Raw genomic sequence first — 24,617 nt, forward strand, 5'->3', positions numbered from 1 at the left:
CCCGCTCTTCTAGAAGAGCAACCACAGACAAGAAGCGTCCTTCTCTTTTGAGGGCCCCGCCCTCTGTGGAAGCCCCCCTCCTCCTCCTCATCGCCATTTTAACATGAGGTTCAGAAGAATTCTCTGCAAACAGCCTTTGAAAATTCATGGCCTCTATATATACACACGCCAGTCATCTTCTTCTTCTCTTCCCTCAAGCAGATGCCAGACACCAAAGACCGTTTCTTTCACTTCCCTTCTGACTGTGCACCCGGCCGGCCCGCCATGGTTTCTTCGGGAGAGCTCCATCCGGAGCAACTCGAAGTGAGCGCTGATCCTCATCGCCCGCCCGAGGAAGACGGAGAAGAGGACGAAGAGAATGAGGAAGCGCTCTCGCTCTGCGATCTTCCCATCTACAGCAGCTCGGCCGGTTGGGACGATGAATTCGCTGACGCGGGCAAGCGTCGGAGCTCGGCTGCGGACCAAGATTTCTTCGAATTCTCGAGCGAGGACTTCTCGAATTCCTTCACTTACCCGTCCGACAACAAGATCGTCTTCTGCGGGAAAATCATCCCGTACAGATTGCCACCAGACCAAACTCAAAAGCCCCAGAGCAAGAATCAGGACCGGAACAAACCCAAGAAGAAAAGAGGCTTCTTCCTGTTCAGATGGGGATCTCTCCTCTCCAACAAATCGAGAAACAGCTGTTCGAGGCCTGGGCGAATGTCGAGCTCCAAGTCGCTGCCGCTGGAGCTCGAGAAGTACAAGTGCGGGTATGGGTACATGCCGAACAAGTGCGTGGATGAGTATGATTTCGCCAAGGTGAAGATCCTGACGCCTCCGTTGAAGTCGAGGTGGTACCTGTTCTTGTTCGGGCTGAAGAGGTTGCCGGCGGAGATGGAGCTGACCGACATCAGGACGAGGCAGAGTCGGAAAACTCCGTCGACCATGTTCCGATCCGGCGATGTCGAAGTGGTCAAGAGAGGAACGAGGAGTGCTAAGAACGTGCCGAGGTCGAGTGGCCATGCACTTAGAGCGGTGAAGAAGACGATGGGCTGCATGCCATACGTTTGATGAAAGTTCTCTGAAAAAAGAAAACCTACAGATATAGTGGCCGTGGGCGTGGCCATCCAGAACGAGACCGGCCCAACCTCAGACTGATGTAACTGTTCCATCATCTTGTAGCTGCTTTGCTCCTATAGGATTAGCCGAGACGATGATATCTCGAGATTCAAGAAATTTTCTCTGAGATTGATCATGGTGTTGGGATGATTCCAACCTTTGTGCCAATTTTAGGCTGCAAAATGTGAAAACGGTCCTTGATTTGCGTCTCTTTCCATACAAATCATTTAAGAACTATCCCACGGATTCATACGTTCTACTGCGGTCAAATTAAGCTATTGTATGTGAAAATGTCGCGAGTTTGGAGAATGTCGGCACCTAAACTACGGCGAAATCGATCCTATATTCCTATTGATCCTAGTTTGATCCTTGAAAGGAGGTCGACAATTGTGTATGTGCGATGTAGACCCGACGACGGATTTGATGACTCATAGGTCCATCCGAGACAAATGGACCGTGAACAGTAATTTTGCCACTACACGAAAAAAAAAAAAAAACCGAGAATCGCACAAATGAAAAGGCTCAATCAAATGATGTTTTTGGCTCCAACAGTAAAGACTACGCGATAATAAGATCAACTAAGGGAGCGGTGCTTATGAAATGAATGAGCTTGATACCAGGAGAGGAATGAGCAAAGAAGGCCATACTGCAATTTGAAAGATGATAACTTTTACTCACATTCTGTTTTAATTTCTTTTATGATCAAGCAAGGCCTACACCAGATAAACGAAGGCAAAAAGAAGATAGAGATCAATATCTGCCATTAAAAAAAGGGAAAAAGTATTAAGAAAGTCATGTACTTTTGCCAATTTATTCATAAACCTTTTAATTATCTCAAATGAGTAATAAATTTCTTGATCATTTGTCAATGTAGTCCATCCGGCTAATTTTGACCGAAAATTGCCGATGTAGATGCCAAAAGTCTTAAGTGGCAAAATTAGCGCCGACGTAGATAATTTTCACATTTTTTAGATTTTTTTCTTTTTTTGTCCCTTTTCATTTTGCCGGTGGTCGTTCGTCAGATTTGATGAGGCCGGCCCGGGTGACGTCCAGCAAAGGCACCTTGGCCTAGGCGAGGGCAAGGGCGAGGGCCACCCTCACCAAATCCGGCAAGGCCTATCCTCGCCGGCCATTGCCTGTGGCCAGTGGTATGAATAGATTAGGGAAAGAAAAAAAAAAGAAAAGAAGGAAAAAATTCAAGAAACATATAAGAAAAAATTATAAAAAGTTGTCAACGTCGGTGCCAATTACGTTGGATGCTCAACGTCCATATCAACGATTTGCGGTCAAAATTGGCTGGATAAATTACATTGGCAAGTCGTTAAAAGATTTACGACTCAATTGACACAATTAAAAGGTTTAGGAATGAATTGGCACAAATGCATTACGTTTAGGATCTTTTTGGTACTTTTCCCATCCAAAAACACTCCTATCCGATCTGAATCTCAATTTGAGTTAGACAAACCCGACGAGAATAACCCAAAACAATGTCAATGATCATTTCTAGTTCTAATTTCTTTCTCTTCCTTCCCCCGGTGTTGGCTTCGCCGCATCAACTCGCTGTCGTTGAACACGACGACCTCCTCCCCCCCCACCACCCTTATGAGCGAGCTCGTTTCTACTCACTACTCACGTCAATATCCTTGCCCTAACTGTTTATTTCCTCGCCTGCTCTCTCTCTCTCTCTCTCTCTCCAAACTCCCTTTGCTTTGTCCCTATTATCAAGACAATCGAGCTCTGGTCAAGGTCTTCACCTTTAACGACTCGTCCACACATTTGGTGGCTGACGAAGAGAAATGGAGAGACGGACGTGGGAGATGGCCAAGCGAAACAGTAGAGGGAGAGAGAGAGAGGGCCGTGAAGAGATGATTGGTGGCGGAGGTGGGTGGTGGGCGGTGGCGCCAGTGGGGGCGAGGTGGTGGCATTGGGGTAGCAGATCTGGGGGCACGAGGCAGAGGGACTGGAAGCCTTTTTTATTTTATTTTTTCGGTCGGGGGAAGCCTTTGTTCTTTTTTTTGGTCAAAGGAAGCCTTTGCTCTCTAACAATAGTCCTACTTTACATCATTCAGTAAATTCTTTTTAGTAAGATTTAATTGTTGAAAAATATCGTCGGGAATGAGATGAAATGAAATCAAACTTTGAGACGTGATGACTTTTTCTTTAACTATTTATTTGCCCCGCAATATTACTAATGATTTTTGAAAAATATTATCCAAAATACAACAAAATCTCAAGTGAGAATATCATGTAGTAATTTTGATATTTCTCCAAAATCTTGACAATTGGAAAAAGAAAACTGTATTACTTTGAAAAAAAAAACAAAAATGGAAGTTGATCTCTGATAACGAGCAAAATTGTTTACTTTATCAATGAGAACGGAACATTTCTTTTCGTGTCCGAAAACAGTTTATTAGGACACAACTTTTCGTTGTCCGAAAAACTGTTTATTTGGACACAACTCTTCATTGTCTGAAAAGCTGTCAAGTCTGAGAAATTGCAACCCTTCATCGTCCGAAACAACTCTTCAAAGATAGTGAAAAATTAATATAAAATTCAAAGTTAAAAGATTATTTCGGTAAGACTCAAAGTCAATTTGTTACTATAATTTCAAAAAATAAAATAAAATAAATATGTCGTTGATTAGTGAGAAAAATACATTATCCGCGATCGCGAAAAGTGCTGATCGCATACTCGCACAAGGGTATAGTGGTGTTCAGCCCATTTGCCCATTTCTCTATTTAAAATACTATAATAGCATTTTAACTAATAAAGTGTTTCACACTTTATCTTTTCATTTATATGGGATGAAGTAAAGGCATTTTCTTTTTTCTTTTTTTTTTTGCTAACAAACTTCAACGACTTCCTTACCAAAAAAAAACTTCAACGATTACAACAATAGAATCACTCTCTCTCTCTCTCTCTCTCTTTTTTTTATCTTTTTCTTTTTTGAGTTCTCAAATTCTGGGAATAAAAAAAGCAATATTGCTTGACTAGAGAGCACACCTGCCTCCAAAATGCATGACTCGGGCAAATTGCTTGCCTAACAAGTGTCTAGGAAAAAAAATAATTAAGGATTAATGACTTTACTTAATGGAAGATACCATGGCAAAAGACGTTCCTAGATTTAGGAAAATCTACTCCCTACATCCCGTCCGAAACGAAATGGTCATTTCGTGTTAATCGGATCGCATAGTGATAAAAGCCGCTTTAATAACCTCTAAATCAATCTACGAACTGCAAAGAAACGTGATTCCACCCTACTATCTAACCCTTAAACTAGTAGTTTAGCACATAGATTAACTTAGGATTAGGTGAGTTTGAACTGATTAGGCAGAGCTCTAGAAGAGTATCATAAGCCGCTTAACTTCCTTAGATGCTTTCCATGACGTGGCCTTCTTCTTCTTCTTCTTTTTTTTTCCGGTCAATGCACGAGGTCATTGACCCGCCACATCTCTATTTTCTTTACCTTCTGCCATCGGGACCCACTTCGGAAGGGCGAAACACAGCTGACGTCATCGACGACGCCCTGGTCCTAATTTCGTCGACTAGTACGAGAACTAGAAGCGCGGCGGTCGGCAACATCGTGGGGAGTTGGGACCTTAGCCAGCTTTTTCATCCCTCATAAATGTCCTCCCTAATTTGACTTGCCCGATTTCAACCTCGTTGACCCTGTGGAACATCTAGTTTTACTTTCGTCCACGTTTAAGATGTCACGATTGATGATACCATCCCAAAGGTTTTTTTCCCGTGTGATAGGTTTATCAAGACACCAACTCAAGAAGTCGCAATCTAAGACGAAATCTCGATTTCTTTCTTTGATTGGTCATTATGTCCACCTCTACTAGAAACAAGAAATTCCAAAGTAATGCTAAGTTTCAATCGCAAATAGTCTACAAACCGTTCCATCGACAACCCACTCCATCCCTTCTAGATGAAAGTTTTGATGTCCATGCATAACCTGTCCTTTCAGATCTTCTTTTGAAATGGTAGGCCTTGGGTTGGTCTATCAAGAAAAGTTGGCAACATGATGAACTCTATTGCAAAATGTTTAGAACTGAATTGGCACAAAAAAAATGATTTAGGGATAAATTGACATCAATGCAATAGATTTATAACTTTTTGGACACCCTCCCTTGTTTTTGCAATCCGTGTTGGACAAACATTGCATGGACTAACATTCTTCATAAGACCGTGGTAAATTTTATGATGATGTTATGTATGCTTGGAGACCAAGGTCCGAAATTGATAGTATATTCCGGAGCGTTAAGACGCTCTTCCATTTGATTTAACAACTGATAAATTGGAGTTATCCTATAAAGGAGCTTCAAAACCAAGACAGAAACTTCAATTATCATAAGGAAGAAAAGAAGGCCAAATGAAAAAATAGATATGAAAAACGTTTGATATAATTTCATTCTAAATAAGAGGACATTTAACTTTTTGAATTGTACTTTCTAATTACTATCCGATTGCAATAACAAAACAAAAAAGGGCTAATCGCTTCATAAAGAAATATACCATGCTCCCGGGAACCGAATTGAACAAAGATTGGATTGAACGGTTATGGGCGGTCGATGATTCCAAAAATTGTAAAATCAGGAGAAATCGATCCTGGTTCCTAGCTCTAGGTGTGGAACCAAACCACTCGGATCGATATTTACTTATCTTTTTCTGTTCTTTCAAAGAGCAAAGAAAAGGAAATTGCGAAAACCCTAGATCGAACCGGATCAGTTCGGGAACTGATCATCCATATTCGATACGAGCCTAAAACCATTTATTTCGTTAAGGAGTATATCATTCTCCTGGAATGCGAGCATAAACTAATCTATCTCGGGCCAAAAGTCCTTTATTGACGTGAGAGTTCGAACCGTCCGTCTCGAGAAGGGAGGGAAAAATTGCGGATGCATCTTCTAGAAGACCGAGCAAAACAAAGGACCACAACCCCTTTTTTCTGTTTACTTTTCCAAGATGTCGTTTTTTTAACTTTTAACTTTTATATGTTTCATCTGTTCAACGCTTCATCTAGAAGGCCGCCAAACAACGAGCTAACAACGAAGAACCAGCCATCTCTCTGCAGTGCGGGAACCCACCCCCTCTCTCTCTCGCACTATATATAGTCATTCAACCCTGAGCTCATCTTCTCCAACAACGCGATCTCCCACCAGAAATCTCCTCCATTTCCTCTGAAGATCCACCATGATTGCCCCCGACTTCGTTCAAGCACCGGCGGAGAAAGAGCTCGTCAACACTGATTTGGTGCAAGTTCCCCTTCCCGACGACGACGGCGACGACGGCGAAGATGCCCTCTCCCTCTGCGACCTCTCCTTGTACTGCGACGCGGCCGACTACTCCTTCGCCGACGACGACGTAGACGCCTCTCCGTCATCCTCCCCTTCCTTTTCCTCCTCCTCCTCATCCGATCGCGATGACTTCTTCGAGTTCTCTTCCGTCGGGGACTCCGATTCCTCCTGCGGCCCCCGGTCCGACGACCGCCACATCGTCTTCTGCGGGAAGCTCATCCCTCGCCGAGGATCGCCTCCAGATCCTCCTCCTCCGCCTACTCCGGAGAAGAAGAGATCGCCGCTCCAAACCGGCGGCGGAAGCCAAAAGTGCACGAGCCGGAGGAGCCGATCGCCGACGACTCGGAGGAGGAAGTGCCGGTGGTACCTGATGGCGTTCGGACTGGCGAGGTTCCCGACGGAGATGGCCCTAAGCGAGATGAGGACGAGGCAGAGCCGCGGTGTCAAGAAGAGGGGGCCATGCCACGGCGAGATTGCGAGGAGCGGCGATTGCGGCGACAAGAACAAAGCGAAGGGGTTGTTTGGATTGTTGAAGGCTCTGGGACTGGGCCACCGGCGTCGCGCCGGTGCTCTGGTGAAGGCCTCTTTGGGCTGCGTCCCGCGCGTGTGATCGGCTCTGTGTTTGGCACACGTGCGAAAGAGAGTAGATTATTTTTCAAATTAGCGATTCTACATATTCCATAGAAGAAAAGTGCGTGCATTCCTTCTTGCTACATTCTACATATCGAGTATCGTGCAATCTTCTTATTCAATATCTTGATTGCTTTAAACCCTCCCATACTACCAAATGATTACGTCACCCGGTATATGGGGTTTGTATATACTTTTATGCATGAAAGGATGTATACACACGGCTATTGGGGTTTAAATTAATTATTTATTAAACAACGCATTCCTTTTGCAGTTTAAATTTTTCTTTTAGAACATTTGACATTGTTACTATAAGATCCTATACGGTATCAGAGCAGTAGGTCCTAAGTTAAATCTTTTCGGATCATATTTATCTCCATTATTATATACTTTCACACGTTCATTTCATATCAAAGTCTAGCCTACGCGTTGGGAGAAGTGTTAATGCAGTTAAACAATAGAATGCATCTTCATCTATCGGCTTAAATTTTATAGAAAGAGGACTGGCGCATTCGACTTTTCGAGACAGAACATGATTTTGGCGTACTTGGAGACTCGGTTATTCGGAGAACTATGAAGAACTCTGCAAGTATCATAAATCAAGTTGCGCCAATGCTTTTGACCTGTGTAGATGATCATAACCTGCACACAATCAATGAAATATGACCAGTTGACATTTAGTTTATGAATTGAAATCCATTATCGCTCCAACCAAGTATGCCTATCCAGGGATTACCCTCAATTTCAGACTTCACAAAAAAAAAAAAAAAAAAAAACTTGTATTCAATTATACACTTCAACACTAATTTAGTCCCGCATTGTAGATAATGTACATAGAGAACATTAAATGGAAGCAAGGGGAGTTTCCAATTGCATAGTCAAAACAAAATAAAGAGGAAATATCAAAACCATACCTCGCCTTTCATCCAAGTGCCACTTACATGTCTCTGTTTTTTAAAAGACAGAATAAATTCCATTTATGCCCATGCCAAACTCTGAAATTTCAAACTCACTAGAGACACTCAAAATCAACTAAAAAATCAATTCGCTCGAAACCTTGGCAAGATGCCTAAATATAAAAAAAAACGAGTTCGCAAAAAGGGGCAATACGGTCTTTTCAATGTGGAGTTTTGCTTAGAGGTATACGAACGGTATTTGCGGAAAATAGGTATGTATGTGGTCATTAGGTCAAAAAATGACATAAAATTTTTACCGTAAATGACTGATTAAGCAGGATAGTTGAAGACACCACATTGTACTTTAGTTGGGATGTGCATTTTAACTTTTCTCCTAAGCAAAATAAATCGAGATTTATCGAGGCATCGAGGAAGCATTGTATAAGATGACTTCAGATCCGATGAAGGAAGGCATCTCCTCCTTCCTTTTTTCCCCTCTTATTTTTATAATCTTATAGAAAGAAATGCTTATTTAGGGTTCGTTTGTGCGGAGGAAAATTGTTTTTGGGGAGTTATTAGCTGATTTTTCAGTGTTTGGATGACGGAAAATCAATTGATCCGACGAGAAGCATTTTTTATGGACTGAAAATCACAAGCTTAGATCGGGGGGAAACGATTTCCCCTTTCTACAAGAAAGAATTCACTTTCCTCAAACCACCAAACAATCGAAAGTCAACCATTTTGGTTGAAAACAGTTCCCTTTTATCATGAAAGTTTATCGGTTTAAACAATCTATACCGGAATCTCTCGACATGAATTTAGAGTGCCGATAGTTCGGAACCTCCCTTAACACAACGAGCATAACGCTAGGATTCCTGGGCACGAATTTAAAAGACCTAAAGTTCAAATCAAATCTGAGTACCTCAATAGAAAGTGCCGAATACAATAGGCCTAAAGTTGAAATCAAATTCGAGTGCCTCGGTACAAAATACGGACCCATCCACTCCGCACGATGTTACCTCCTTGGGTCGTCCCAATAGATCGCAGCCTTTGATTTGCGAGGCTCTCGTCCCCGACCGAAATCGAACGAGGTCGCCATCCCACAACGAAAATATCTGTCAACTGCTGACGAGTTAACGACATGCAAGACAACAGTCGCGCAGCATAAAACGTCACTTAATGGAAAAAAGTATGGATGCATTTTCCTAGTGCCTGCTCCCCTGCTTCTCTAGAAGACCAAGCAAAAGGACTTACAACTTTCTAAAATTTTAAACTCCGGTTTTTTTATGTTATCTTTCTGTTCAACACTTCGTCATCTAGAAGGCCACCGACGAAGCTGACGACGACCCATCTCAAGCAGAAAGCTCTCTCTCTCTCTCTAGCTTTATATATATACACTCAGCCCCGAGCTCATCTTCTCCAACAAGGCCAGTACCGCCAGAGAATAATCACTCCCTCATTTCCTCTGAAGATCCACGATGACCACCTCCGAATTCGTTCATGCACCACCCATGGAAGAGCCCGTCGACTACGACGATGGGGACGACGCGCTCTCCCTATGCAACCTCTCCTTGTATTGCGACGCACCCGATCACTCCTTTGCCGACGATGTGCCCTCCCCATCCTCCTCCTCCTCCTCGTCCTCCTCGGATCAGGATGACTCATTCGAGTTCTCGTCGTTCGGGGACTCCGAATCTTCCTCCCACCTGCGCTCCGATGACGACCGGAGCATCGTCTTTTGCGGGAAGCTCATCCCTCGCCGAGAGTCGCCTCCAAGCCATCCTCCTCCACCTGCTCCGGGGAAGAAGAGATCGCCGCTCCGAACCGGCGGCGAAAGCCAAAAGAGCACGAGCGGGAGGACCCGATCGCCGGCAGTCCGGAGGAGGAAGTGCCGATGGTACCTGATGGCATTCGGATTGGCGAGGTTCCCGACGGAGATGGCACTGAGCGAGATGAGGATGAGGCAGGGCCGCAACGTCGAGAAGAGGGGATCGTGCGACACCAGCGGCGGCGAAATTGTCAGGGGCGGTGATTGCGGCGACAAGAGCAAAGGGAAGGGGTTGTTCGGATTGTTGAAGGCTCTGGGATTGGGCCACCGTCGTCGCGCAGATGCTTTGGTGAAGGCCTCGTTTGGCTGCGTCCCGCGCGTGTGACACGGTTGGCCAGGATTGACTCTCTACTTCGCACACGTGCGAGAGAGAGCGAGTGGAATTTTTGTTTTTTTTTTGGGTCATACAGAGAGATAGAGAATAGATTGCCAAAGAAGACGATGTACGTATTAGAAAGTTCTGATTTTTAGAAGTATCGATTTTGCATATTTCGCAAAGAAAAGTGTTTGCGCATCGGTTCTTACTACATTTCTTGTGATGATCACACATGATAGGTATGATGCATGGGAAAGCCTCATTTAACTGTCGTTATCGAATTCGTTAGTGTAAATTTGACCGATAATGTTATGAGCGATAATGTATCAAGAACGTTCTCTAACGAAATCCCATTCTAAAGGTACACAAACTCGTTGCGAAACATACGATCTTCTTCCTCGAGTTTTTGACTGGATTTTAACCCTCCCCCGTTACCGAATAATTATATAACCAATGGATTGGATGTGCATATATCATGAATAGATGTATATATATATATATATATATATATCGACAGTATTAAAGTATTCAAATATTAAATTATGTATTCATCTAACAACTTAAGTTTTTAAGATGGTCTCACAAATTTTTATAGGTATCAGAATAAGATGTTCTAAGTTCAAATCATCTTAAACCCACCATTAGTCTCATTTATTAATCATAGATCAAAGTTCGCGTTCATCCGTTAGCTTAAACTGGTAGATAGTTGGCATAAGCATAGATACTCGATTGTTCGAAAGCCTATGAAAAAACTTACGAGGCGTTGATGTCTTTGGCTGATAAAGTGACCCTAATCCAGAGTAATTTGCACGCACTTGATGAGATTTGAACACGTGACGTTCAATTTTCTAGCTAAAAATCCCTTAACATTCCAATGCAGTACGCCAACCCGAGGGGTTGCCCTCAATATCAGGCTTCACAAGAAAATTGCATTCAATAATATACTTTAGTACAATTTTCGCAATATAGAAAGTTTACATACAGAGGGAAAACATCAAAAAGGAAGCGGGAGGAGTTTCACATCAATCCTCCATATATGCCTATTTTCGATAATGCCATTTTCTTTCCGAAAATGCCCATGCTGGATCTTAAAATCTCATATTCGACCAAAATCCTCGAAATCAACTGAAAAACACCACCCAAACTCTATGCAAGATGCTGACAAGATGAATTTGCAAGAAGGGCAATTTGATCTTTTCAATATGGAGTTTTGCCTAGATGTATATGAATGGTATTTGCAAAATAAGGTATGTAAGTGGTTGTTCGGTAAAAAACGCCGTATGTTTTTAATATTTTCCCTTAAATATATCATAAAAGAAGTTCGTCGCCAATGACGGAGCAAAGAATTCCGAACCCTTCAGGATAAAGGGCCTTCTATTTGTACTATACTTTTTTTAGGGTCTCGATAAATATCAACCATGGATAAAACAAAAGTGCATATTTCATAGGTCGATAGTTGAGATGTATTGAGGTATCGAAAAAGCACCCTCCCTCTCTTTTTTTTTTGGCGTTCCTTGGTGGACAAGCATTTCATGGACCAATAGTCTTAAAAAGACCATGGTAGGTTCTACGATAATAATGTTATATATCCGCGAAGGCCCGAAATTGATCGGCTATGCCGGGGTAGCAAGACGCTCTCCGATTTAATTTAACAATTTATAAATTGGAGTTGCCTTGCAAATGAAGTAACTTTAGAGCCAAGGCAGAGAATTCAATTAGTCATTAGAAATAGGAAAGACCGAATAAGTCCACAATGTAGGGTATCTTCTTCATATAATATGAGCATAGTCAAGGTGAATTCCTAATTTTGACTCTTCAACCTAATTCGATGCTACTTTCACAAGGGCCCTTCCAACATATGATGTTTTTTTTTTTTGTCTGTTCAATTCGCCTCCTCATCAATATCTCTTGTAGTTCTAGTAACACCTGTCCACATGGTGACTAAAATTCCGGAGACATGGGCTTCTAGATGTAAAATATCAATTCCAATAACAAACAAATGGAAAGTTCCATAACGTAATACAGTCATTCACGTGAAATTCATGACTTTTCTCTACGATTTTCTCCTTCCGGTTTTATTTAAAATATTCTACAATTGGATTTGCGCGAATCCCATCCGTGAGTACTCGACGGGTAATATAAACAATTCTATCTCGATATATACATGTAATAATTCTTTTGTGATGAGACGTGATATGATTAAATTGATGTCGTGTAACCGTTCCGTGTAATATATGATCTAACTAGTAAGTTAGTAACCACACTTTGATCCTTGGGAACATGGTTTCGTCCCATTAAAGAGAACTTCTGGAACTTGAGTTGAGTAGGCCCTGCCCCTCAGGCTAAAATCTAGAGGCTGTCAAATTCGTTTTGGGGAGGAAGCGAAGTCCTTCACTCCACCGCGACAAGACCTTATCTATTACATACTTGTAATTTATCATTATGTTAGGATTACGGTGTGAAAGCTCCACCTCTTTTGACTTGCTGGTAAGAAAATCGCTTCGGTCCTTTGTCCAATCCTAGGCCGGTGTCAGAGGGGCCGCTGTCCTTGTCTTCATGCGGTGGTCCTCCTCGTGGTTTGACCCTACCCCGACATGTGCTACTTTCTTCGTAGGATCGCATCGCTCCTTTTTAGGGATCGCGTCACGTTCGGACTAATTTTCCCGACAGCACAACAAGTCCCACCAATCCAACCGTCGAAATATTGCATTGATTTTGTTTATTTCGCAAAAATAATTTTTTCCTCGTTTTCCGGCTTTTGAATCGCTTAGAAAAATGAGTCGACAGAAAATATTTTTGTACAAAAGCTTAAAATGATTTTCTCTTTGAAAAAATCGGAAATCATTTTCAAAATATGATTAGGTGTCAACGCTTGGATAAGAAATTCTGCGATTGGCTATGCGAACCACAATGCTCGTTCCCGAGCACTCAGCAGCTTGGCCTATTCCCCGGTGCCCGAGCCCAAGGTCTTCGAGGTCGGGTCTAGGTCCATCTAGGGCATACACGAGAAATCGGCCGCCACACATAGGTCAATCAAGGCCAAGCCCGGGACATTGGTGCCGTGCCCGGGTCAATCGAGGCCGAACCCCAAGTGCTCGGGACCAAGTCCACAGCGCTTGGAACTTGGACCTATGGGCCAAGCCACATACCTCATCGCTCACACCGACTCCATCAAAGGTCGAGCCCTGGATTGACTTAGGCGGCCATGTCCAGGTATCGTGGAGCAAACTACACCAACTAATGCCTGTCCGATTGAATTGAATCGCATGGAGAAACTCCGCACTTTGCACATGCGGTTTGGCGATCCGAACGTGCTCCCGGAGGATCTAAACCTCGAGAAATTGACCAAGTATGAAATCCAAATAGCATATTGGCGGTGGTTGCCCAAGTACAAAGGATCGAGGACATTGGTGCTCGATTTGGATAAAAAAAGTGATGTTCTTCGAAAAGGATGCATACAAAGCATATTAGGGAAAACTGACAATTTGATTTTGTGTGGGTTGGCAGAAATTGAGCAAAGTATTTGCACGTTATCCAGAAAAGGTTTCCCAAAATTAAAGCATCTACGGGTTGAGGATAGCCCCTCCACCCATTACATCCTTCATTCGACATCCCATACAAATTTTAGTACGTTGGAGTCGTTAATTCTCGAGAAGCTGATCAACTTGGAGAAAATATGCTATGGACATATCTCCTCCAAGTCCTTCAGTGCATTGAAAGTAGTACGGGTTGAAGGATGCCACAAGATGGAAGTTCTATTTCCTCTTTCGGTGGCGAGAGAACTTCCACAGCTAGAAGAGCTTAAAGTTGTCGATTGCGGGACAGTGCGGGGGATTGTAGAAGCTGATGATTTTACCAAATGTGAGTTGCCTATGTTGCGTGTGTTGAAATTGCGTAAGTTGCCAAATATCAAGAACTTTTTCACTACCGAGACAGCTCCTTCGAGTAGCACATCAGGCGACCCAACGGGCACTCAAATTGCATTCTTCAATGGGCAACGGGTGACTTTCTACCAAAAGAATAATAATTATTTTCTTGAGTTTTACGTCTTTTGCTAGTTAGATGTAACAAAGATTATGATGCTCATACGTTCATGCCTTCGATTAGGTGTCAACGCTTGGATAAGAAATTCTGCGATTGGCTATTGCTCGTTCCCGATCACTCAGCAGCTTGGCCTATTCCCTAGTGCCCGAGCCCAAGGCCATCGAGGTCGGGTCTAGGTCCATCTAGACCATACCCGAGAAATCGTTTGCCACACTTAGGTCAATCAAGGCCAAGCCCGGGACATTGGTGTCGTGCCCGGGTCAATCGAGGCCGAACCCCAGGTGCTCGGGATCAAGTCCACAGTGCTTGGAACTTGGACCTATGGGCCAAGCCACATACCTTATCGCTCACACCCGGCTCCATCAAAGGTCGAGTCCCGGACCCCGACGCCCATGTCCGAGTCCCCAAAGACTGGAAACATGTCCATCAAGGTTGTGCCCGGGATCCTAGCGATTGTTCCTATGTCCATTGAGGTTGTGCCTAGGTCCCCAGCATGCGCGCTTGATTCCATCGAAGCTAAGCCTAGGACCCTGCTGTTGGTGCATGTGCTCGAGATGCCGAGCCCCGGGTCCATCAAGGCCTGGCGTAGGACCTCGGCGTCAAGCCAGAGACCTTATCCCGAGCTCCAGAGTCCTAGGCGGATCCTTGATAAACCCGGACGCAGGTGCCCGAGCCGTCCTTAATGGACCCGAGCCGAGACGCCAAGGTCCCGGACACTAGCATGCATCAATGGTAATGGGCTCGGGCACCGGCGACCTGGGCTCGAAATTGATGGACCAAGGCACGGGTACCGAGAATCCGAGCATCGGCATCCGGGTCTTAGGCTCTATCTTAATTGCCCGCCCAAGTGTCGCGATCTCGAGTGCTAAGGTCTCGGGCCCGACCTTAATGGACCCAAGCTAGGGCATCAAGGACCAAGGCCCGGTCTAGATGGACACCGCATGGGTGCCGAGGTCCTAGGCACATGCTCGGTCTCGATGGACGCGAGCCTAACCACAGACGCCGGGGGCTAGCGTTAGTGGACTCGGCCAAGGTTCCAAGGTCTCGGGGCCGACCTCGATGGATCCGAGTCTCGACGCAAGGAGCCAAGCTCAATTTTGGTGGACCCAAGGCCAATGCTCGTGTCCAGTAGTCGGGCTTAAAACCCCGGTGTCTATGTTAGGTTCCTTGGCTACCCATGCATAAGTCACTCGTACACGAATAGTGTATGTCTATTTAGGAAATAACAGAAAATATTTTCTAGTTTATTTTCATATTTCAACTAAATATAAAAAAATAATCATTTTTCTGGAAAAATGACTTCTCGAAAAGTACTTTTCAGTATTGTCATATTTTCCGTGAAATAAATGGAGCCTTATACACTCTTTATTCTCATGTGATCCCTCTTTTCCTATCCGTACAACCTTTTAATACGACCTTTCTAACATGATCTTAATTACGCACTTTCCTTCTCCCATCTGGTGAACCCAAGAGGACCTTCCCAATGAAGTTTAAATGATGATACAACGACTCTTCCTGTGGTACAGAGTTCCCATCCTCACCGGAACAGATCTTTTCCAATTGGCAATGGAGAGCTCCTATCCTTTGGGTCTTCTTCCTACATTGACGGGAAGTGGAAAGAAGGATCGGAGAATTTGAGGGCACGAAGAGCGTGAGAGAGAGCATCAAGGAAGGGGGATGACCCGGTTTTCAAGAAAGAAAAATGCTCTCCCGACACCCTAACAACACTGTAAGTTATTTTTTTATCGTAAATCCACATATCATTATCGCGTATTTTACATAAAGTACTTATTAATTAAAAAATCATAGGGTTAGAACTAATGATAATCTTGTCAAGCTAGCAACTCCCTTTAAAAAAACTACCACCAAACGTTAGAAATTGCTCTTGCTATGGGGAGGGTATACCGTATTTAATAATTTAATGCCAAATTAGGAGAAAATTCCCTAAATTCTATGTATAAAATGCAATTAGGTCATAAAATTTTCTCAAAAAATACAATCACGTCCTTTCCATTTTCATGCTTCCGGACATGCATTAGTTGGGTCATTGATAGGGCATGAAGCGTTCGAGAAACTCAAATGCGGGATGAACGCCTAAATAATGAAAACCTATGAAGACACGCCACGAGATCCATATGTAAGAATCACCATAACGAAAAGTTCAAAAAAAAAAAAAAAACAAATGTATCGAGTTTATTTAGTGATGCGATAACTCGTACGTAAAAATAGAACAAAACACGAAGCGTGTTGCTTCGTGGAAAACACCCACAAACAAAGACAAAGACAAAGGCAAAGACAAAGACCCCCATCTAGAAACAGTGGGGCCCAAGCAAATCAGGACAAATCCTGTTAACGTATGATATAGTCTTCTTTTCTGCGTGGTAGGACTCATTGACTAGGGTCTAGTCGACGACTAGGAACATGTCTTACGTATTACTCCTCATCTAGAAGGCCCGCACTTCAAAACCTACATCACATTAAAGTTCAGCAAATACTCTATCATCCGACTCTTCTTCCTCCTCCCTCTCTATTTGAATTTGGATAGCATAACATTGAAATTTCCATAACATACGTAATATTACTCAAATCAGGCCATCCAAATAAAAATGAACGGCTTAATTTGAGCCACGTCATGTGTTGAAAGGATGAGGAAAAAATATGGATGAATTTTTTTGAGGTTTGAAAAATTTTAAATCTCAAAGGTGGCTCAAATCGATCTGTTCATTTTCATTTGAATGGCCTGATTTGAGTAATGTCATTCATGTCACGAAAATTCGAATGTTAAGCAATCCGGATCCTCTCTATTTTATTATTCCTCTTTATTGCCCCTTCGACCCGAAAAACACAAAAAAAAAAAAAAATTCTTTATCACGTCACCTAGAAGTCCCTCTCTTTCGTTGGATCCAAGTAAGGCTCTAGACAAAGTCTTTTAGACTGTTTCGTCTAAAGTCTCGTCGATCCCCTCCACGTCAAATAAAGAGAGGATATTTTTCGTTGTCAAGAAAGAAAAAGATATAATTAGCAAGGAGGGCTGCAGGGCGCGTGGGTGGAGCCCGCCGTCCCTGGCCTTGAATGCCCGGCCGGAGAGAAATCTCGGGAAAAAAGAAAAAAACAAATCTTTATCTCTTCATCTAGAAGCCCTCCTCCTCGTCAACAAACTTTAAACTACTCTCTCTCTCTCTCATATCAACACGCGCTCCTGGTCACATGCAAAGTTCTTATATATGTCCAAACGGGAGCATCGTTAGAAAGTGTCAAGTAGAAACTTCCTTTGTTTTAAACAAGAGATAACAAAAGTCCATCCCGTCATCATCTCTCTCCATCTTCCTCTGGTAACATTTTGCTTCTTCTTCTTCTTTCTTCTACTTCTTGCTGATCTTGCTCGCGATGGTCGTTTCGCGCGATGAGTCCAGACAGGATCCGGAGCCCGAAAGCATCGTGGGTCATCTGCAAGACCCGACTCGTGAAGAAGAAGAAGAAGAAGATGAAGCAGAGACGCTCTCTCTCTGTGACCTCCCTCTCTACAGCGATTCGGCCGAGTGGGACAAGGACGGCTTCTCCAAAGTGGTAGCGGAACCGGAACGAGCCCCGCGAGGCGCGTCGGCTGGTTCTTGTCAGGATCAAGAGGACTTGTTCGAGTTCTCCTCCAGTGAGGACTGGAGCGTTTCCTCGGGGCACCATTCAGGGCACGTGATCTTCTGTGGCAAGCTCATCCCGTATGGAGAGCCGCTGCCCGTCGTGAACAACCCCGATGATCTCATCGGAAAGCGTTCCGCAAAGCCGAAGAAAAGGCGGTTCTTTCGCTGGAAGCTGCGCCTGTTTAGGAAGTCCAGGACTTCGTATTCGTACCGCAGGTTGAGAGCGGACAAGAAGAAGCGGTCGAAGCAGCCGGAAGTGTCCCACTCCAAGAACCTGCCGCTGGAGAAGCTCGGGAGCCTAGACGGGTCGGCGAGGAAGGCGGGAGCAAAGGGCAGGTGGTACTTCCTCGTGTTCGGGTCGACCAGGTTCCCGATGGAGATGGAGTTGAGCGACATGAGGATGAGGCAGAGCCGCCGCCGGCAGAGCCCTGCCTCGATGTTCCAGTCGATGGATAGCGCCGAGAAGAAGTATCCCAGGAATTGGGGGCTGTGGCGGCTCTTGAGGACCTTGAGTTGCAGTCGCAGCAACAACAACGGCGGCGATCGCCCTACAACTTCTGCGGTCAAGGCTTCGCCGGATGAGCTGCATTCCAACTCTCGAGGCTAGGAATTCACCTCTGTTTTCCAATTCCATGGTGCTTTTTTTTTTTGGGCTTGTCATGTAAATATCCAGAGTATGGTTCAGATGAAGTTTCAGGAGTCCGGATCAGCAGAACCTTCCTCTGTTATCCATGGAAGTTCTTAATTGGGGTAATGCTAGTGGACGCAAAAATCTTCCCACGTTTTCTGTAACTCGATTTCAGAGCATTTGCGGAATATAATTCTCGTTCAAAAGGAAAAAAAAAAAGGTTGCCAATTTTCTTGAACAGTCAAGGAAAACAGCAAAAGTCAAAGTATAGATTCACTATTTTCTTCGCGACGGTTTGTCCGAAGCAGAAATGTGCCCGTCAGATCCCTTCTAGTTGGTGTTTGTTTAACTAAGAGGGGGGGACCAAACTGCTTCCCGTCCACCGCAAGCCTTTCCTCGTCAGGACCTCGCCCTCTCTTCGCGCCGTCATTCCACAAAACGCGTTTGAATTATGTATTCTTCAAAAGTCAAATTGAGGAATCGCAATACTAAGATAGATTGCGAAACAGGTTTTACTAGCACAATAGTCTTTGGGTGATTGTAATAATAATAGTATGTTGTAGGTCATAATTCTTTGAAACGGCGAATCCTACAACAATTTTTAGTTTAATTTTTTTAATGATTCGAAACAGATCGTTAGACTCGCAGTAAATTAAGAATAATGTCGGGACATTGCAACTCCCCGACAACTGGCTTTGTGTCATGAGACTCGACAAGATCCAATTTTCAAAAGGTTGAAACTAGGTGAGGTTATGTAAATGTCTAGCTCTGGGACCCACAAAAAAATAGCTGTTTGCAATCACAAAACTCATGCATACCATGCTGAAAGGGACTAGGCAATTAAATTAGGATACCCACCCGGCTGCAAGACACGTGGCTTTCTGTCATTGGCTGTGCCCCATGATGCATCACCAACGTATGGGAAAAAGTCAAAAGCAAAAATACAAAAAAGATTGATGATTTGAAGGCACTGATGATGCAGATTTTACGCCTCAACTGTATGAATCACGCAGTCAGGGATGTTTCCCTCCTTTGCCGGAGGAAACGTAGGCACGGCTGCGAAATTACGAGAAACAATAAATGATACCGGAAATTACGTGATTCGGTTCGAATGTCGATACTTACGTTCATGGAGAAAATTAGCAATATAATCCACTATAATCGGAGAATCAAAGTTACAATCGCTCATATACTCGAGTGTTTCCCGCAACCAATTTAAGCCCAAAGCAAATCCACAAATAATATCTCACAGAGAATTCACTTAGAAAATTTACCGAGAAAAAAATGATACTCATCTTGTTTGCTCTACGTACGAATAAACTAGGAACGTTTCGTACGTTCCTTCTACCTTCATGCGGTGGCTATTTTCCTGTGCGTTTTCTCTGCTCCAAGAACACACTGTGCGGCACGTCCTCAAGAAACGTCTTTGTTCGTTTCTGTTTCTTCTCTGCGCAGCGAATACAAAGAAGGACCCCGCGACAATAGTGTTCTCTCTTGGAAAACCCACGCCCCAATTTTGTTTTCTTTTTATATGGGTCAACAACTTTTACATATTTTTGACTTGGGCCCACCACATGAGGGCATATATATTATATAATATGTGTGCCCATGATCTTTGTTATCTAGCAACAGAGGACTTCTCCCTCTTCCTTCTGAAATAGAAATGAATCCCCAATATATGTATACATATTCTCTTCAAAAGCAATTCTAATCCCATTAAAATTCTTTTGATTTCTTTCCTATCGGTTAACAAAACCGATGTATATCCTTCAACCGCATTGGATTCCGTAAACGGCTTAAACTCGAGACACTACTTTAACAAGACTCGTGATCTCGCGAAAGACAATGTGGCTCATTTGCTCGTGACATATCTCGATGATGGTTGAGATATGTTATTGTTAGAGCAAATTTTTTCTTTTGCCATTGGTAATGACGTGTGCATTTTATGCGTTTTCATATGCCCAATAATTAATTAAGTAATTTTAAAAGACGCAAGAGGGAAATGTCAAATAAGGAGTTGAGAAGAAACGATATTTCGCGAAAAATTACATAGATCTTGTCTCGTATAAAGACGTAAAGTGGCTGAGTTAGCTCAGAATAAGGGCCTGCAGTCACCGGCCGGGCCAAATCTTCACCGGTTGGCTTTTTCAGGCGGCTTGAGGGGGGTAATTTCGTCCAAATTTTTGCAATCGGGTAAAATCCTAAAGATCGAGAACTCCAATTTGAACGAGTAGAATAGAATCCACATAGATGCTCAGCCTCCTCCGGTTCTTCAAGTTCCGATTCCGTTTACCCTCTCTCCTTCCCTCTCTCTCTCTCTCCCTCTCTCTCTCTGAGATTGCCTTTTACCTGAACTCATCTCTTAGCCTGTTTCTTCTGCAGAACTTCATCCTCTTTCGTTAATCCATTTCAAAGTTGGGTTCTTTTGCCCACCAAGTTCTTTGTTTCATCATGCTTTTCATATGGGCCTGAAAGTGAACGACGAAAGAATCGGCGTTCCTCTGTTCTTTGCTATTCTGCATTAGCTCATGCTCCATGAAAGCTCTCTCTGCATTAGCTCATGCTCCATGAAAGCTCTCTCTAAAGAAGTGTTTCTTGCCGTTCTTCTTTAGCCGAGGGTGAAGCTGAAAGGCTCTCTTGATGGGTAATTATCCTAAAGAAACACTGCAATTTGGAGAAAACCCACGACCAACCCTTTCAATTAGAGTTTCAATTTGGGGGGTTTTTGGATTTTAGGATTTGCCCTATTTTTTAGGCGGTTGCAAAATTTTGGACAAATATGGGTTAGTCAATTCCACTAAATTTTGACAAAAAAAAAAATTTCTAATAAATGGATTGTAAATGTGTATGAATTTTAAGCCCGATTATATGTGGGTTGTAAATGGGTTTGTTTTTTAATCCATTTACAACCCATTTTGCTGGACAAACCCAAAATCCATTTACAATTCACTTGAAAAACTTATCAGCTCATATTTTTATGATTTTTAATTTTTGTTTTTATTTTTATTTTTGTAAGTAAAAGAAAGGAAGAGAAATTAAAATCAAATTGAAAAAATAAAAACCATTCGAAGAAGTAGAATGTCGCCGCCGCAATGCCCACAGACGTCGAACGAGCTGCCCACCATCATCGTATGTAAAATTTTAGGACTCGATTGCACCTTCGTGACAACTTTTAGGAATTGATTGCATTCTTTGAAAGTTTTAGGACTCAATTGCACTTTCCGACAAGTTTTAATACTTCTAATGCATTTATATTAAAAAAAAGAAAAGAGTAGACATGCTGCATGTGAATAAAAAATGTGAGAATGTTCGAAATTAATGAAGAGAAGAGCAGAATAATACGAAATAAATATATGGATCTATTTTAGGAAACATGAAATTTAATTAACTGGTCATAAGAAGATAGCGTGTAAGCGAGGTTATGTATATATAAAAGGTAACATCTACCTTCCTCTTCCCCAAACCCGCAGATCCCACCCAAAACCCTCTCTCTCCCTCTCCCTGAAGCGATAAACTGATCGTCGAGCAATGAGGAAGGGAGCAAAGCGAAGCGCGAGCCAGCGAGACAGCGCCCCGTCGTCTTCTCGGCAGCAGCGAAAGCGCGTCAAGGTCTCCAGGCCCGAGCCTGAGGCCGCGCCGGAGCGTGTGGAGGACGAGACCGTCTTGGTAAGCTTCGCCCGCACTCGCTGTTTCGGGATTCATGTCTGTACGATGGTGACGTATCTCGTGAGCCGGGAGTTCGACTCGCTCGTTCCGGTGGGCGTCGTCGTGGTTCTGCTTCTCCTTGAAGTTCCTTTAGAGCCTTTTTCTGTTCTACAGTCCAGTGGACTTCCAACATGGCGATGATTTCGCCGGCGTCTCTTGTCTCTCGGATCCTCAAAAGGGCATGAAGCTTGTATCGAAAACAGTAAACAGAAGTAGAGGTTCATCCGAACTTGATCTGTACTGTACACGAACCGTTTCTGCATAAATTCTACAAATTCAAATGTGTTCGTCATCCGATTTTTTCAGATGATTCATCTTCTTCTCTTTTTTTAACGTTGATGCTTGCTCGACTTTCAATGCATGCGTGCATAATGCGCTTATGGACGTATTGTCTAGTCATTACCCTTGCAAATTAACCATATAAAAAGGTAAATATTATTCTACCAGATTTAGTTGAAGCAATTTATTGTGGGAATATTGCTTCACAAGTCCGAAACCTCGGTTCGATCAAATCCTAAAAATGTACCACAAAAAGCGCAACTAAGTCATAAAATTTTCAATCGATTCGATTAAGCCCTCAATCTTTATAAGGAAAATACAATACGTCCCCAAAGTGTTTCGAGACACACAATTTCAAATGTCGCACAAGCAACTTTTTTGAGGGTCGTGGAGGTATATTCCAAGTATTGTTCATAGAAAGGATTTGGCTGCACAATTTTGAAGAACGTTTAAGACTTAATTGACCTAGTTGAAATTTTTAGGACCCGATTAAATTTTCTTTGAGAATATTATTTTTTCTTTCTTTCGATTACTCACGATCGCTTTCGTTCCCCCTGATAGAATCTCACTTAAGAATTTCTATACCACTCTTTATGCTTATTCGGCTTCCGGCACGAATTATTTCCCTTTAATTATTCATATGATAAGTTTTATTTAAAGGTATCGTCTAGATTCAAGGACTATCAAGAAAGCTAAGCTATACTATATCTTTGTGTGTGTTCTCCTTCCTTTCCTTTTATTGACTTTTTGTGCTGTTTACTCACTATTTAAAAGAGATTGCTACAGTATTCATTTAAGTATTGTTTTTCTTGGCAAAACCATGACAATTATTGAAACAAGATCAACAAATTTTCCGTTGGGTTTACGTTTAGATAAACTAGTTAGAAAATGCCACGGTTTGAATTAATTTGTGTTGGGAAAATTTGATATTGCAAGTTCGCATTATTACAAAATATTGGAATTATTCATTGATAGAAAGGAATTATTGACACTAATGCAGGAAAAATTACCAAAAAAGTCCTAAATTTTTTGTAATTGTGCCGATTTAGTCTTAAATTTTTTTTTTTTTGTTGATTCAGTTCTAAACCTTTTGCAATTATACTAATTCAATCTATCCGGCAAATTTTGGCCATGTTCTACCTCTAATAGGTTGCCGGAGGAAGACCGGCGAGGCTCTTGTCGACCTTGTAGTGGTCGGGTGAGGCGAGGCCTTGCCAGCCCATATATAGCGAGGCTTAGTTCACACACCCGTGAACAGAGCGCCAGACAAGGAAGGAGGAAAGAGAGGACATTTGGAATCACGGTTTCGTTTTTCAAGTCCCACATGAGACTCGCCTCGATCAAGTAGGAAGAAGGAGAAGATGAAGAAAATGTCTAGCGTTGCCTCCTCACTGTCCAAAGTCTGCCTTACTCTCTTCCATCTTGCCATGTTCATCGCCCTCCTCCTAATGCGCACACCCATTCTCTCTGTTCCTCTCTGTCTCTTTCCCTCTCTTTGTTTAAATCTGTGTTTCTCTGATGAGGAAGGCGGAGGCTCGTCCTGCAACGGCGACGTCGAGTCTCGTCTGGTCATGGTAAGGCCGACGAGAGCCTTGCTGGTCCTCCTTTGGCTGGTCGCCGCAAGGAAGGGGAAGGGGAAAGGAAAAAAAAAATAAAAATAAAAACCAAAAAAATTATTAAAATATTAGATCATCGGCCAATATCCACATCAATGTCAGCATGCCAAAATTCATTGGATTGGATTGAATTGACATAATTATAAAAGATTTATGACTTAATTGATAAAAAAAGGGGGATTTAGGATTGAATTGGCATAATTGTAATATGTTTAGGATTTTTTTTTTGTAATTTTCCCCACTAATGCGAAGAAACTGTACACTTCTATGTACAAAGTGAAAATTATTGCATGATTTTAACTTTTTATAAGGTTTTTCTAAGAGAGAAAATATTTACATTTTCAAATTGAAGTACGTAAGAGATAAAATGAAATTATTAGTATATTCATATAACATGGGTGTAATTACTAATAGAGGGTATTTTGAGTAAGAAAACAATTATTGCATCCACCCAGGTAGAAGGTACTCTTTACCTTATATAATGATATAAATTTATAGTATAACGTGGAATTACTTTGGTGCTCCCATGTATTAGTAAAATTGCATTATTTTGCATTCTAAAAAGGAAAATGCTTGCATAATGATCACACTACTCAATGATGGTGTGACCGTGCTATGCAAGCCACAAAAAAAACT

General features: G+C 42.7%; 2 protein-coding genes across 2 annotated transcripts; both read left to right on the plus strand.

The window, feature by feature from the left end:
• Positions 1-264: 264 nt before the first annotated feature.
• Positions 265-1,053, plus strand: LOC115754101. Its single transcript, XM_030693030.1, has one exon. It carries the CDS (start codon positions 265-267, stop codon positions 1,051-1,053), a length of 789 nt encoding a protein of 262 aa, XP_030548890.1.
• Positions 1,054-17,502: 16,449 nt separating this feature from the next.
• LOC115754104 lies at positions 17,503-18,360 on the plus strand. Its single transcript, XM_030693032.1, has one exon. It carries the CDS (start codon positions 17,503-17,505, stop codon positions 18,358-18,360), a length of 858 nt encoding a protein of 285 aa, XP_030548892.1.
• The last annotated feature ends 6,257 nt before the right edge of the window (positions 18,361-24,617 follow it).

This window comes from Rhodamnia argentea, chromosome 8, assembly GCF_020921035.1.
Source record: "Rhodamnia argentea isolate NSW1041297 chromosome 8, ASM2092103v1, whole genome shotgun sequence".
NCBI lineage: Eukaryota > Viridiplantae > Streptophyta > Magnoliopsida > Myrtales > Myrtaceae > Rhodamnia > Rhodamnia argentea.